The sequence below is a fragment of the Piliocolobus tephrosceles genome, chromosome 4 (assembly GCF_002776525.5).
Source record: "Piliocolobus tephrosceles isolate RC106 chromosome 4, ASM277652v3, whole genome shotgun sequence".
Taxonomy (NCBI): domain Eukaryota; kingdom Metazoa; phylum Chordata; class Mammalia; order Primates; family Cercopithecidae; genus Piliocolobus; species Piliocolobus tephrosceles.
The window spans coordinates 140774633-140788656 of NC_045437.1; the positions used below are offsets into that span (position 1 = coordinate 140774633).

The 14024-nt window shown below is 47.4% G+C and overlaps 1 protein-coding gene across 2 annotated transcripts in view; it reads right to left on the reverse strand.

Moving 5' to 3' along the window:
• Nucleotides 1-361: 361 nt before the first annotated feature.
• PPARGC1B (PPARG coactivator 1 beta) overlaps nucleotides 362-14024 on the reverse strand; it is a 124343-nt gene continuing 110680 nt past the window's right edge. For both annotated transcript variants that reach the window (XM_023227064.2, XM_023227063.2), the window contains 3 exons: nucleotides 13294-13415; nucleotides 9511-9665; nucleotides 362-7943 (listed from right to left, as the gene is read on the reverse strand). In XM_023227064.2, the coding sequence (XP_023082832.2) occupies nucleotides 7843-7943; nucleotides 9511-9665; nucleotides 13294-13415 (378 nt within the window). In that variant the 3' untranslated portion in view covers nucleotides 362-7842. The remainder of the gene's footprint in view (nucleotides 7944-9510; nucleotides 9666-13293; nucleotides 13416-14024) is intronic.

Sequence of the window (14024 nt, forward strand, 5' to 3'; positions counted from 1 at the left end):
AAAAGTCATTTGTGGAACAGCTATTATGTGAGATGAGTCTGAATGGTTATTTTATTTATTTATTATATTTTATTTACTTTACTTTCTCAGAGATGGGGGTCTCACTATGTTGCCTGGGCTGGCCTTGAACTCCTGAGCTCAAGTGATCCCCCACCTCAGCCCCTGTGCCCAGCATGGATGGATATTATGAACCGTGCAAAATGCCGTGAAGGAAAAGTGTGGTGAGGTGGGGCACAGACATCATCCGGGGTCTTATCTGAGAAGGTGACGCTGAAAACTGAAATCTCTTCCCCATTTAGTGGTCAGAGTGTCCCTCAATGAGCTCCCAGGACCAATAAGGAAAGACACAAATGGGCAAAGCTGTGGGTGGTATTTTGTTTTTAATCTCCATAGTGTATTTGTTAAGTTTATTTATAAGCAGATCACTTCACTATTTACAGTACATGAGCATAGAGATTCTACAGTTTCTGTGATGTAAACAATAACCCCACAGTAGGAGTTCGAGAAAAGAAGCCAGTTCTGAAGTATTTACAGACATTAAAATAGAACTTTATACTCACAGAATAATAATACATAGAGCAATTTGGTTAAATTATCTAGGAAACTATAGAATCTGACAATGTACAAATACAGGAAAACATTTTCTCATTTAGAAGGTAAGACAGAGAAATCACACCAGAAAGAAAGTAGGGACGATGACAACCACAGTAATTAAAAGCCAAGAAGGTTTCCTCCTTGCCTCTCACGGACAAAGGATTTCTATAAATAAGGACACAACCCAACAAAATGGAAAAAATATATAAAAATCCTCTACCGATTAAAAAAAATAGCAAAACTAAAAACTTGATTCTCAATCATTAGCAGTGTCCTTTAAAAAATTAAAATTTAGCTTTCTATTATAAATAACAAAGCAGATGTGTCCCTCTGTGTAGGTGAAATTCTTGCACCTTTCTCAATAAATGCATCAATGTAATTCCACACACACACACACACAAACACACACACACAGGCACAGACGTGTGTATGTGTGCAGATACACACACATACCCACCACAAACACAGCCTTACACTCACGCACTCAGGCTGTAGTTACCTTGTTAAGCTTCCTAATAAATAATGCCCCCTACAGTAGTACCCCTGGGGATGACAAAACCTCACAGGTTTAGCCATTCCTTGGTTTGACCCTGTCGCGGAGTCAGGGAAAGCCCTGGCTCCTATTGCTTAGAATTCTCTAGGCTGCGTGGTCACACCAAGAGAAAAGAATTTGAGTCCAAGATTTGGAAATACTGGAAAGGACCATAGGGACCACCTTGCCCAGTTGATTAAGGCTGGCTACAGACACTTTCTTTAGAAACCTGGGGTTGGGGAGAGGGCTCACGTTGGTTTCAACATTAGCAGCTGCCTCTGGAAGAGGCAGATGCTCCAAGCCAATGCTAACAACATGGCACAAGGAGGTGAGGGGGTGGGTGTGAATTCCAGAGCAGACTGCACTAAGCTGGACTTCTGGATGGTCATCTTCCCCAGAAACCATTTGGAAATCCAAGCAGTCTACTCCCCTGCTGCATATACCACCTTGGCCAAGCTCCCCTCGAGATTTCCAACCTGTTTCCATCAGAATCAGAACATCCCTCAAGAAACAAAGTTGGGAATAGTTTATGACTTTTTATTCCTAACACAAAAACATTTGACAAGATTTTAAAAATACAAAATACAAAAACAAAAAAATCGAACAAAAAAACCTATTTGGCTATTCAGTGGACCATATCAAAGGTCATGGCCAGGCCCCCCACAGAATCCTTACACCCAACTTCTTATCTTGTCTTGAGGGCGTAATTCGGACCACCCAGCAAAGGTTTACTTAACAAGGTTGGCAGGTGGGCTGCCAGTATTGCAGTTACAGTAAACCCCTCCCGGGCACCTGGACCTCTCCTGGTCCACTCCTGTCTCTTCTGCCCACAGGACAGCTAGTGCATTTCTCAGTTCTGCGTGAGAGTCTACTAAGTGGCTGCTTCTGCTTCTGGAGTCTTCTGACCCTAGTGTTGCACTGATCTCTGAACACAAAGGTGGTTCGTTCATGCCATTATATTTCATTCCCAAAGTTCACGATGGACAGCAGGGTGGCTGAAAGGATTTGCCTTCTATCTGGGTAGCTGGTGGAGACAACCTTTGGCCACTAGATGGCGACCACATGTAGATAAGGCAAAGTGCTGAGGTGGAAACTGACCAATCCCCTTCACAAGTAACCAATGAGCAAGGGTGGTCAAGTGAAAAAGGAAGCTTTTATAAGCCGCCTTGGAGACTCCTTTGACCAAAAATACAGCACAGGGGGCTTCTAGCTATATAAACCCCTCTTTGAGGAGTTGTTGCACAGCCCAGGGACCGACCACCTATAAAACCTATTTTCCAAGCCCCAAATTCGGGCAGTTGGATTTTTGTCCTCCTTTCGGATGTGCAAAGCATACTGATGAAATGGAGTATCTGAAAAGCTGTCCCCACGAATCACGAAGCCTCAGTCACTGCCGCTATACCATTACAGAAACAAAAAACAAAAGCTGTCCTAAACATATGCAGCGTGATCAATGCCTCCTGTTTCCCCATATGTTTTACAATCATTTGAAAGAAATGTGTGAAAAGTGCCTAAGCTGTTTTTCTTAAAAAAAAAAAAAAAAAAAAAAAAAAAACAACAACAACAAGTGTATTGCTAGTATTGTCTGAGAACAAGAGAGAAACAGCCGAGTGGTCACAACATTCGGATTAACAGCTGTCCAGTGGGGACAAAGACAAGGTTAATATGAGATTTGACATCGTTACCTAGCCAAGTTGGGGGTTTAATTCCTTACTGTCCCCACTAGAAATTATGGCTTAGATCTGTCCCGGGGAGCTGGTCTCCTTGGATAAGGCAACTCAGCCAGGACACAGTGGGACTGAACCTACCGCTGGTTGGTTCTTGTAGAGAACCTCACCCTGAACAGGAACCGGGGCAAGTCAGAGAATGGAATCAGTTTCAAGGAGGAGTGATGGAATCCCAGTGCTCCTGGCTGGCGATCTGAGCCTCTCAGAGGTGAAAGGGACTTTAATGCTCATATTCAACATTCTCGTTTGGTAGATGAGGACACAGGGGCCCAAGGTCACACAGCAAGTAAGAAACATTGGGGTTTCTGATTCTGAGATGGCTTATAGTTAAGTGACTTACTCTACAAACCCATTTCACTCAGCTGGGCTGTTTTCATCTTTCTGTAAAGGTAGGTACCAAGATCTAAATCCATGGCTCCCTGTTTCGAGGGCTTCCAACAAAAGGCCAGCAAAGGGTTGGCCCCAGCACTGGCTCTCCTGCTGCTGACAGCTCAAAAGGGATCTCTGCTCTCTCCTACCTGACAACAGCCCCATTCCTGAATTCCCTGTCCCAGTCTCTAGAAGAGCACCTTGCACAGCCAAAGGAGACTCATATTTTCCAGTGTAGAAACACGGGGCCAGGCTGAAGTGTTGGGGTTTTCTCAAAGTGCTTTTATTTGGTTAATGCAAAGTCAGCCTTTGCCTACTTCCTGGGCATCCTGTAGCCGGCTCCCAGGGCTTCACCCATCCCATGGCGGTTCTGGGCCAAGGACACATCCATGCATGTGGGTTTCCAACTCTGAAGCTCTTCCTTCATTTACCCTGTACCTCCAAACTTGACAAGCAGACCTGGAGCCCATCTGTGTGTGAAAACACCTCAGGGACTGGGGGACTAGCTTTGACATATTGCACATGCACTAGTTTTCTTCTGCCCCACTGGTAAGGGATGACAGGGTCCCTCTTCTTTGGCCAGTGAAGCCATTACATTCACTTTCTTTGCTATTGTACATCCAATTTCTTTCCTTAATCATATCTGATGCTGGGATATGGGTAACCCCAAACTGAAGGCAGCTGCTAAATCTCAAATGCTAAAAAAATACTGCAGTTTTGACATCAGTGAGTCAGATCAATACATCCTGTGGGGCTGATGCTTCACAGTTGGGATGAGCCATCTCTCAAGCTACAGGCTCAACTGGGATTAACTGAACTCTATACCTAGGATGGGCCATGGACTGAGCTGTCCATGCAGAAGGACCAGGCTGCCCATGCCTTCCCTGCCCTTCTACTCACCACTGCACAGCAGCCCCAGTGGGCCTACTGCACATGTCTAGGAGAAATCACTCTAAAAAACCAACAGGAACAGGCTTTAGGCACCAAAAGACGTCTCACTGCATCTCTTCCCGTGTCAGAACTTGAGTACTAGGTCTTTGCAGCTCAGAGCATTCCTCCCTTCCTTCTCCTGCCCGCAAAGCCCTGCCTCTCTCCTGAGTATATATGACACTCCATGCTGCAAGATTTCAAGGCAGATGCAGATACCTTATGGGTGCTTTTTGAGTCAAAGCAGCTTTTTGGTTGAGGGGGCAAGTTGTGACGGAGCAGGGGGTGAGGGCCTTAGCTGCACTCCATCCACTCATATTCTTTACCTCTTTGATGCATTTTCCTTCGGTAACCAGAGCCCCCGAGAACGGGGATTCTGATTCAGCCTTGTATAGACTGAGGAAGGAGATGGAAGAATTCCACTTAGTGGTTGGATCAGACATTTTTGGAAAACACCAGCACGGCACAGAAACAGACAGTACGACCTGCCCTGTGCGGGCGGCTATCGACACAGTCTACAGCAAGCTTTATGGCGATCACATGTAAACATCATTGAGAGCAAACACTAGGACAGAGCTACAACGAGATGGTTGCCAATGGCAGCTGCTCCCTCTGGGTTACTCCTCAGTTTGGTGGGAAAGAGACCAAGGTTCACTCGTTTTTCTGAATAGACCTTGGGGTTGCCCTAAATAATACACAGCACCGAATGAGTCCTTCGGGATAGAGGTTGCCTGCAGGCTTGGTAAATTTTAGAACTTGTAGCGTTTTATGTGCGGGATGGCAAGTAGAGACTACTTGATGCCCTTGGCAGTCAGCGTTCCCTAGTCCTGACTTTAGGCATGTCATGTCCCAATGCCACGCTCAGGTCTCTGCTCAAGCGCCAACGTCTAAGCTAACTTCAAGTGTCCTAGATTAATCTGACATGAAAGGACAGCTTCAGCTGACCCCAAAGCAGGGAGAGACAGACTCGTCCTTTGCTAAAACTCTCCATTTCTTTACTCTAAAGTATCACCAGCCCAAGGTCAACCCTTTGACCAAATGCAATCAAGGAAGAAGCAAATAGGAGGGGCTTAGAGATCATCCACAGCCCAACTCCTTTCAGCACACCGGGGTGCCAGGGAGTAGAAGGGACTTATCAAAGTTACAAAGGAAATTCTTGGTAGAATCTGGACTCCCCCAACTCTCCAGATTTGGAATCTAGTGTTCTTTCCTATCTCAGTTCTCTCCTTGATGCAAATCAGGACTTACTTAGTGGAGGCAGCAGAAAGATCTAAATTCTATCCCATTCCATAATCATTTATTGTGTGCCTACTATGTGCTAGGCAGTGAATAGCTAAAAAAGAAATCAGAATGATCAGGTCTGTGCTGTGGGAAGTCCCTTTTTTTGGTCCATCTTCCTAAGCCCTGCCTTCCCCAAATATGTTCCTGTCTGTTATTCGTCTACTGCCCCCTGCACCTTCCGCAAGGGGATGTGTGCGTGTCAAAACAGTATTGAGAGTTTTGCGCCGCGGAATAGCATTAGGAGAGTGTTCTTTCACGGAACGGAACATCACAGACAGGGTAGGCCAGCATGAAACCCAGCCAGCATATGGTTCTGTGTGATTGTTGGAAACCTTCCAAAGATTAGCCCAAGATGTCAAATAGATTGAACCCTAATCAATTAGTAATGACTTACCAGAGCACTGATTTCAGGATTCTTACAGCACATCCAGGCTCAAGGAACCTGAGTGGTGCGATTGATTAGTTATGTCTGTATTGGTCAAGGAGGTGGGAGTAGAGGCACATGAGCTATGTATTTGCCATCTTGGGCTAGACACTGCCTCAGCAGAAGCTAACAATGTTGAAACGTGTCTTATCAGTTCATTTCACAGGAAAGGAAATTGGAGTCCAGAGGGGTCAACTGCTGTGACACACAACAGTTCAAATTCCCTATCCCTACTAAAGCCTGTCTCTTCCAGCCTTATCCATGGGCTGGGAGTATGCTCACCACCCAGTGGAAGATCATGGGCTCATTTTACCTACTGAGGTATTTGATAATCTTTAAAAAAGTAAATTCTCAACAGACTAGGCTTCGCATAAGCAACAAATTACATTAGCCCGCTTAATGAGCCACTTTCAAACTTTTAAAGCAGCAAGACTTTAAAAAAAATTACAAAAATTTCCCAAGGAACCCTGATGTATGAAAGAAATCAGAAACAATATACTCACACCCTGCCTGGCCATGCTCCCTGCTTGAATGGCCCCCAAGGTACCCACAGAACATTAAGCTGGAAATGGCTTTGACATCACTTAAGAATACAAAGTTTAAAGTAAAGCCCAACTGGAGTGTTTTCTCAGTTGGAGGGAAGCTAGGAGATTGTCCTATCTATTCCCAACCTTCACTCCCTCCTCCTGGCCCCCCTGCCCCAGCCACCAAAACAACTTTACAGACAAGGACAAGGTAAAGACGAAGGGCTACCTGAGGGAGTAGGATGGGCTAGTGGCTGGCCCAAAAAAGATGACTGCTCCCAGACCACCTGTCTGTACCACTGCCAGGGGTGTCACCGAAGTTCTGACAGTGTGCCCACAGACGCAGGCAAACCACAGGACCACTCAGGATCAAAGCTGATGGTGCACCCAAGATACATGCCAGGGCTTGAATTCACCTGATGCTGGTGAATCAACAGCTAACGTAACCCCTAAAATGAGCCCTTAGGCTTCTAGCCTGGTGCCCAATTTAGCCAAACTCACCTCTACCAGTCCCTGAAACTGTCTTCACCCCAGCTACTACGGACGCATGGGACCAAGAATCAGAAAGTCTGGTCTGGGTCACCGCTTTGCCTCCTCACTGGCAACCGGACCTCCCACAGTCATTTCGCCTCTCGGGGAGCTGCCAGGCTCCCCTGGAAAACAGGAATGATGCAGCTCACCCTGCCTTCCTTACAAGATACTCAAGGGTCTGAGTACAAAAGGATGGACACACATTTGAAGCGTGAGCTGGGCACAAGATGGGGGCTCTTATAATTTGAGCCAAACTTGCTCAGTAAGAGACAAGGCAGGGCTTGGCAGATACGGCCTGGAAACGGCAGGCCGCACTTTCCTGCAGACCAGCCTAGCGGCCACCCAGCACCTCCAGGGCAATCTGGCAAGGGGAGCAGAGCAGCTCAGTGGCAAACACCTCATGACAGTGCATAGTTAAAAAATCAAGGAAGCAATACAATAATCCCAGGCACAGTACATCTGAGCCATAAATACATTATTTTAAGGATATACTTTTTTTCAATTAAAAATGAAGTTTATAATCCTGATTCTATTCACAAGTAACAATTTCATCATCACACACTACAGACAAGAAATGTTATGGTGAACACAGCTGCAAGTCTACGAGAGGAAGTCAGTTGGGAAAGAAGGGGCGATGGGTGACTGACCCGCATTTCGAGGTGCACCCAGGACAACCCGTTGGAAGCGAGGACACTAATGTGGCAGTGGAACGTCAACACCATGGAAACTCACGGACAGAAGCAGCTTTGTTCAATGTAAACATTGATTTTTTTTTTTTTTTTTTTAAAGGACAGCAGTTTCAAGTCTCTCTCACGGGTGTTCTCTCACGCTCGCTCGCTCTCTCCTCATATACTTGATTTCTTTGAAAACGTAAACATATTGGAAGGGCCTTGTCTGAGGTATTGAGGTATTCCTCGAGGGTTAAGGCTGTTATCAATGCAGGCTCTGCTGGGCCTCTTTCAGTAAGCTGTCAAAATCCATGGCTTCGTACTTGCTTTTCCCTGACGCAGGAAGGGCCTCTTCTGAATTGGAATCTGGGCATGGGGGTGAGGAGGCAGGGAAGAGGGGAAGGCAGTGAGCAACTTACAGAGACCGGATGGTTGAAAAATCTGCCACTTTGAGTGGGCACCGTGGAGTGGCTGCAGCCCAAGGCCTTGGGGAGCTGGGATGAGCACTGGACTATGGGCACTGCCCACCATCCTGCTGGGACATCTTGGCCACGGTATCAGTGTCTCAGGGCCTTGGCTGTCCTATCTAGAGAACTGGAGGTCCAAACTAGAGCACTCTGGAGCCTTTCTAGCTGCAACACCCTCCAACTCTATTTCCCCCAACAGCTTCTCGCCCATTAGTAACCTGCTGCAGTGCCACATAAGGCAGAGCTGACAACACTACAATTTTTTTTTTTTTTTTTTTTTTTTTTTGTAGACGCAGTCTTGCTCTGTTGCTGAGGCTGGAGTGCAGGGGTGCGATCTCAGCTCACTGCAACCTCTGCCTCTCAGGTTCAAGCAATTCTCCTGCCTCGGCCTCCCAAGTCGCTGGGACTACAGACGGCGCGTCACCACACCCAGCTACTTTTTGTATTTTTAGTAGAGACGGGGTTTCACCATGTTGGCCATGATGGTCTCCATCTCTTGACCTCACGATCTGCCTGCCTCGGCCTCCCAAAGTGCTGGGATTACAGGCATGAGCCACCATGCCCGGCCAACACTAGAATTTTTTAATAGATTGGGAAAGTAATTCCCATAAACGGGTGTGTAGCCAATTGCAGTGCTGCCTGGCCCGGCACCCAGCCAGGCCACTGACACTCAGTCCTGTATCATCAAGGCTGTATTGGGTTCTCTCCAACAAGTAAAAACACTTATTTTTTTTTTTTTCTTTCCTTTTGAGACAAGGTCTTGCTCTGTCACCCAGGCTGGAATGCAGTAGTGCCATCATGGCTCACTACAGCCTCGACCTCTTGGGTTCAGGTGATCCTCCCACCTCTGCCTCCTGAGTTGCTGGGACTATAGGCACAAGCCACCATGCCTGGCTAATTTTTGTATTTTTTGTAGAGACGGGATTTCACTATATAGCCCAAGCTGGTCTCGAACTCCTGGGCTCAAGTGATCCTCTTGCCTCAGCCTCCCAAGGTGCTGGGATTACAGGCATGAGCCACTGAGCCTGGCCAAGTAATTCTTTCGTACATTGTACTTCCTTGTCCTTCTTCATCATCTTGTCCCCAGATGGCTGCTGCCTTGTCTGGGGTCACCACGGAATGCCCCTGAAGGGGACAGGGTAGTAGCTGGCCCTGTGAAGTCAAGGAGACCGTAGCCACGGTTCTGCAGCTGGCTGTGCACACGACTGAATCTTCTTGGAGGCCATGGGAGGTTGGATTCTCTTTGGTAGCAGTCATAGGACAAGACAAGGTGGACCAGAGGCCAGAAGAAAAACAAGATGGTAGCCTTCAGGCAAAGGGGCTGCAGTGTTATACCAAGCAGCACACTGGGGTGTGGGGATGGAAGCTATGTCCACAGGGGGCTTTAGCTCTGGGTGTGTTCAAGGAAGGCACTTCCTCTCAAGCTTTGAGTCTTACTAGACTATGGCTGGGTCTCGGGGGCTTACCGTAGTCAGTGTATCTGGGCCAGCAGAAGTGCCGGAGCCCTCCGTAGCTCAGGTGGAAGGAGGGCTCGTTGCGCTTCCTCAGGGCAGCGCCGTTCCTCAGAGAGAGGGCCGCGTGCTCAGAACACCGGTAGGTAATGAAGCCGTACTTCTTGCCTCTGTGGGGAGAGGAGAAGGAGAGTATGTTATTTGGCTGGCTGGGTGGACACCGTGAGACCAGCCATTACTAGATGAGGAACAGACTGCCACAGTGATTCGACACTCGCATCATGGCCCCCTAGATACAGATGACATGACCACCAGGCTGACTTCTGCAATGTGATAATAATGAAAGTAGCTAATACGTTGAATGTCTGCCAGATGTTGGCCACCACACCTTGCCTCGGACGCTCCTCAGATGAGCCTGTGAGGTGGGTACTGTTGTAATCTCCACCTTGCAGATGAGGAAACAGCTTCTGTGGAGTTCAGTAATGTACCCAAAAGCAAGTGGCAGAGCAGGGATTCAAACCCAGGCCTCTGACATTAAAGCTAATGCTCTTAACAGTCCTGTATGTTTCTCCTATTACTCCCATCTCCCTATACTACTGCACCACTTTCTGCCTCCTTCAAAGCCAGCCTCAGTCACCAATTCCTTGGCTGCCATCTTGGCCTTCACCTCCCCTTCTGCACACATCTTGCCCTTCATGGTAGACATCTATGATGCCTGCCTGTTCAGCTTCCACTCCCCTTCCTCAGACAACAGCATGTGTGGTCAAGCAGGCTCAGCGTGCCAGGGCAAACCACATGACAATGGCCCTTCCTGGATACCATGGTTTGTTCAAGGATAAGCCTGTTTGCTCAAGGCTGAACCCCAAAGAATCCATCTCAGGTCTTTGCTGGAGTCATGTAGTGACTCCTACCTCCCCAGGGGTCTCTAAGTTGCTGGGGGGTAGCTTAAAGCTACAGGCAGCCACTCTGCAACCAGGAGAAAAGTCTGCCTGAGAAGGACCAAAAGTTCTATTCCAACTTTTCACTTCCATGAACAACAGAAAGAGTCCCGACTGACATATCATCTGCTACGTAAACTCCTCAAGACAGAGGCAAAGTGGCATTCACCAACTATTAGCACAGGCTTACAAATAGTGGGTGCCTAATAAATATTTACGTGAATCATGTTTCCTGACACCTCTCTGAACCAGGGCCAACTTTGAACCCTTCTGCCTCTTTATGTATTTATTTTTTGAGACAGCCTCACTCTGTCGCCCAGGCTGGAATGCAGTGGTCGCAATCCCAGCTCACTGTAACCTCTGCCTCCTGGGTTCAAGCGATTCTCATGCCTCAGCCTCCTGAGTAGCTGAGATTACAGGCATGTGCCACCAAGCCCGGGTAATTTTTTTGTAGTTTTAGTAGAGACAGGGTTTCACCATGTTGGCCAGGTTGGTCTCAAACTCCTGGCCTCAAGTAATCTGTCTGCCTCGGCCTCCCAAAGTCTTGGGATTACAGGCATGAGCCACCATGCCCGGACCCGTCTTCCTCTTTAAATGTCTAATATTGGTAGTACGTCTAAGACTCTTTTTTTTTTTTTTTTTTTTTTTTTTTGACGGGGTCTCACTGTGTCGCCCAGGGTGGAGTGCAGTGGCGCGATCTCGGCTCACTGCAAGCTCTGCCTCCCGGGTTCACGCCATTCTCCCGCCTCAGCCTCCGAGTAGCTGGGACTACAGGCGCCCGCCACCACGCCTGGCTAGTTTTTTGTATTTTTAGTAGAGACGGGGTTTCACCATGTTAGCCAGGATGGTCTTGATCTCCTGACCTCGTGATCCACCCACCTTGGCCTCCCAAAGTGCTGGGATTACAGGCTTAAGCCACCGCGCCCGGCCCCAAGACTCTTTTTTAAAGATTCTGTGTGTTTTTAAAATCTTAACAGATTGATCTTTCTCTTTAGAGATTAATGTGCCTGCTTTATTTTTGCATGCTATCTTCATTTGATAGCCTGAAAACTGCACAGAACTTAAAATGGTTCTATTTGTATAATGGTTCTTTTAAAAAAAAAATTGGTAAAAACACTTAACAGGACATTTACCGTCTTTACCATTTTTAAGCATACAGTTTGGCAGTATTAAGTATACTCATACGAAGCTTCAGAAATCTTCCACCTTGCCAAGCTGAAACTCTATGCCCGTTAAACAACACCTCCCTTATTCTCCCTCTCTGCAGCCCCTGGCAACCACCACTCTTTCTGTTTCGATGCATTTGACTACTTTAGACATAGCATATAAGTGAAATCGTATAGTATTTGTCTTTCTGTGCCTGGCTTATTTCACTCAGCACAATGTGGTGAGGTTCATCCATGTGGCGGCATGAGTCAGAATTTCCTTCCTTTTTAAGGCTTCATAATATTCACTATATGTATAGAAACCATATTTAGTTTATCTATTCATCTGTTGGTGGACATTTGGATTGTTTCTTCCTCTTGGCTATTGTAAATAGTGTCGCTATGAGCTTGGGTGAACAAATATCTCTTGGAGATCCTGTTTTCAATTCTTTTGGATATATACCCGTAAGTGGAATTGCTGGATCAGATGGTGGTTCTAGGTTTAATTTCTTGACGAATTGCCATACTGTTTTCCACATCAGCTGCATCATTTAAAATTCCCACCAACACTATGCAAGAGTTCCAATGTGTCCACATCCTTGCCAGTATTTATTTTCTGGTTTTTTGATAGTAGCCATCCTAATGGGCAAGAAGTATATGATAACTCTTACACCAGAAACTATTTTCTTGCTGAAGCTTTCTATTATTATTGTATGAGAATGTAAAAACCCTAATAACTTAGTTTGCCTTAGTTTGACAATATAATAGGAGATACTTTAGAAATATTTCAAAACTGAGTTTTGACATCTAAATTGTGCATTCATATAAAACCTGTTGTTTTTGCAGATCCCCTGACAGGTGAAACACTGCTTCTCCGGGTGAGTGACGAAAACCCAGGGCTGCCTAGTAGAACAGAACGCCTGGGACCTTTTCTTATTTTTTGCTCTATCACCCAGGCTGGAGTACAGTGGCGTGATCTCGGCTCACTGCAACCTCTGCCTTCTGGGTTCAAGGGATTCTCCTGCCTCAGTCTCCTGAGTAGCTGGGAATATAGGAATGCACCACCAGACCCAGCTAATTTTTAAATTTTCAGTAGAGATGGGGTTTCACCATTTTGGCCAGGCTGGTCTCGAACTCTTGACCTCAAGTGATCTGCCCACCTTGGCCTCCCCAAATGCTGGGATTACAGGTGTGAGCCGCCATACCCAACCAAGGCCTGGGACTTGCTGCTGCAGAGGAAGGGAGGGGTGTGAGCAGCACAGGGTTGAGGTAGAGTGGGGTCCCAGTGCCAGTCTTCAAGCTGCCAGGGGCTGCTGCCCCGCACTATCTCTAGGCCAAAGGCCCTGAAGCAGACACATGGGCTCCGGTTCTGGCTCTGCCACCAACTAGCTGCCCAGTTAACTTGTCTGAACTCCTGCAGAAAGGAGAGCAATTGAAAGACTAGGAGTGCTTATGCCCCTGGCATGCTGGGAAGTTTAGATAGAGGAATGAATGGAGACTGCCTGGCACTTAGTAAAGCATCAGCACGTGTTTGCTGCTGTTACTGACTGCATTACCATTTCTGGTCCTTCTCCTGGGCCTGGCTTTCCACATCTAGGCTATGGATTTCGTCAGATTCATTCCACAAGCCTTGGACATCTTCTTGTACCCAGCTCTGGATCAGGACCGGTGCCCCTCTCTGCTCCCTTCATCTGCCATGGTTTAGCTCAACTCACCTCTTACTTCTCGTCAGCACCTCGCACTCCACAATCTCACCAAACACTTCAAAACGCCTCTTCAGCTCTCGGGAGCTCATGTTGCTGGAGAGATTTCGAATGTACACCACACGGCCTTCACCCTGCCCAAGAAGGAGGATAGAGACTCGGTCACTGCCTGGCTTCCTGGGGCCCCTCTGGGGGTGGGCTCCCGTGGAGCTCTTGTCCTAGTCCATGATGCCTGGCTGAGTGAGCAATACCAGCTGGAGTCAGAGAGAGGTCAATGCCAATCTCTACCCCAGAGGACCTGCCCTTGTTGGGGGAGGGTGTTGGATGGGAAAGGGCCTCCAAGGAAGCCACTGCTTACATGAAGGAAATGAGCAGAGACTGGGGCTGTGAAAGGGGAAGGATTTATCACCATTTATATGCCTGCATATTCAGTAGTTTTTGGACCTACCTTTCAAGTCTGAGCAGGGGAGGTGCTGGGGTAGGGCAAGCACAGGAGGCAGGTTGGTTGTGAGTGTGAGAGTGGGCTGGAAGGAAGGGTAATGAGGTGGGGACATCAGGGCTATTGGTTTTGCCGGGGCAAAGTGGCTGAAGTCACAGTATAGACACTGTCACCAAGGCGTCACCTTCAGGAGAGTTCTGTGCTATGCCAGTGGGTGCCTAGAACAGCCTAGCAGAGGGAGCGGGTGGGAGCAAGTCCAGATTGGAACTCCCCTTCCCCTCCTCTCAGATCTGTGACTTGATCT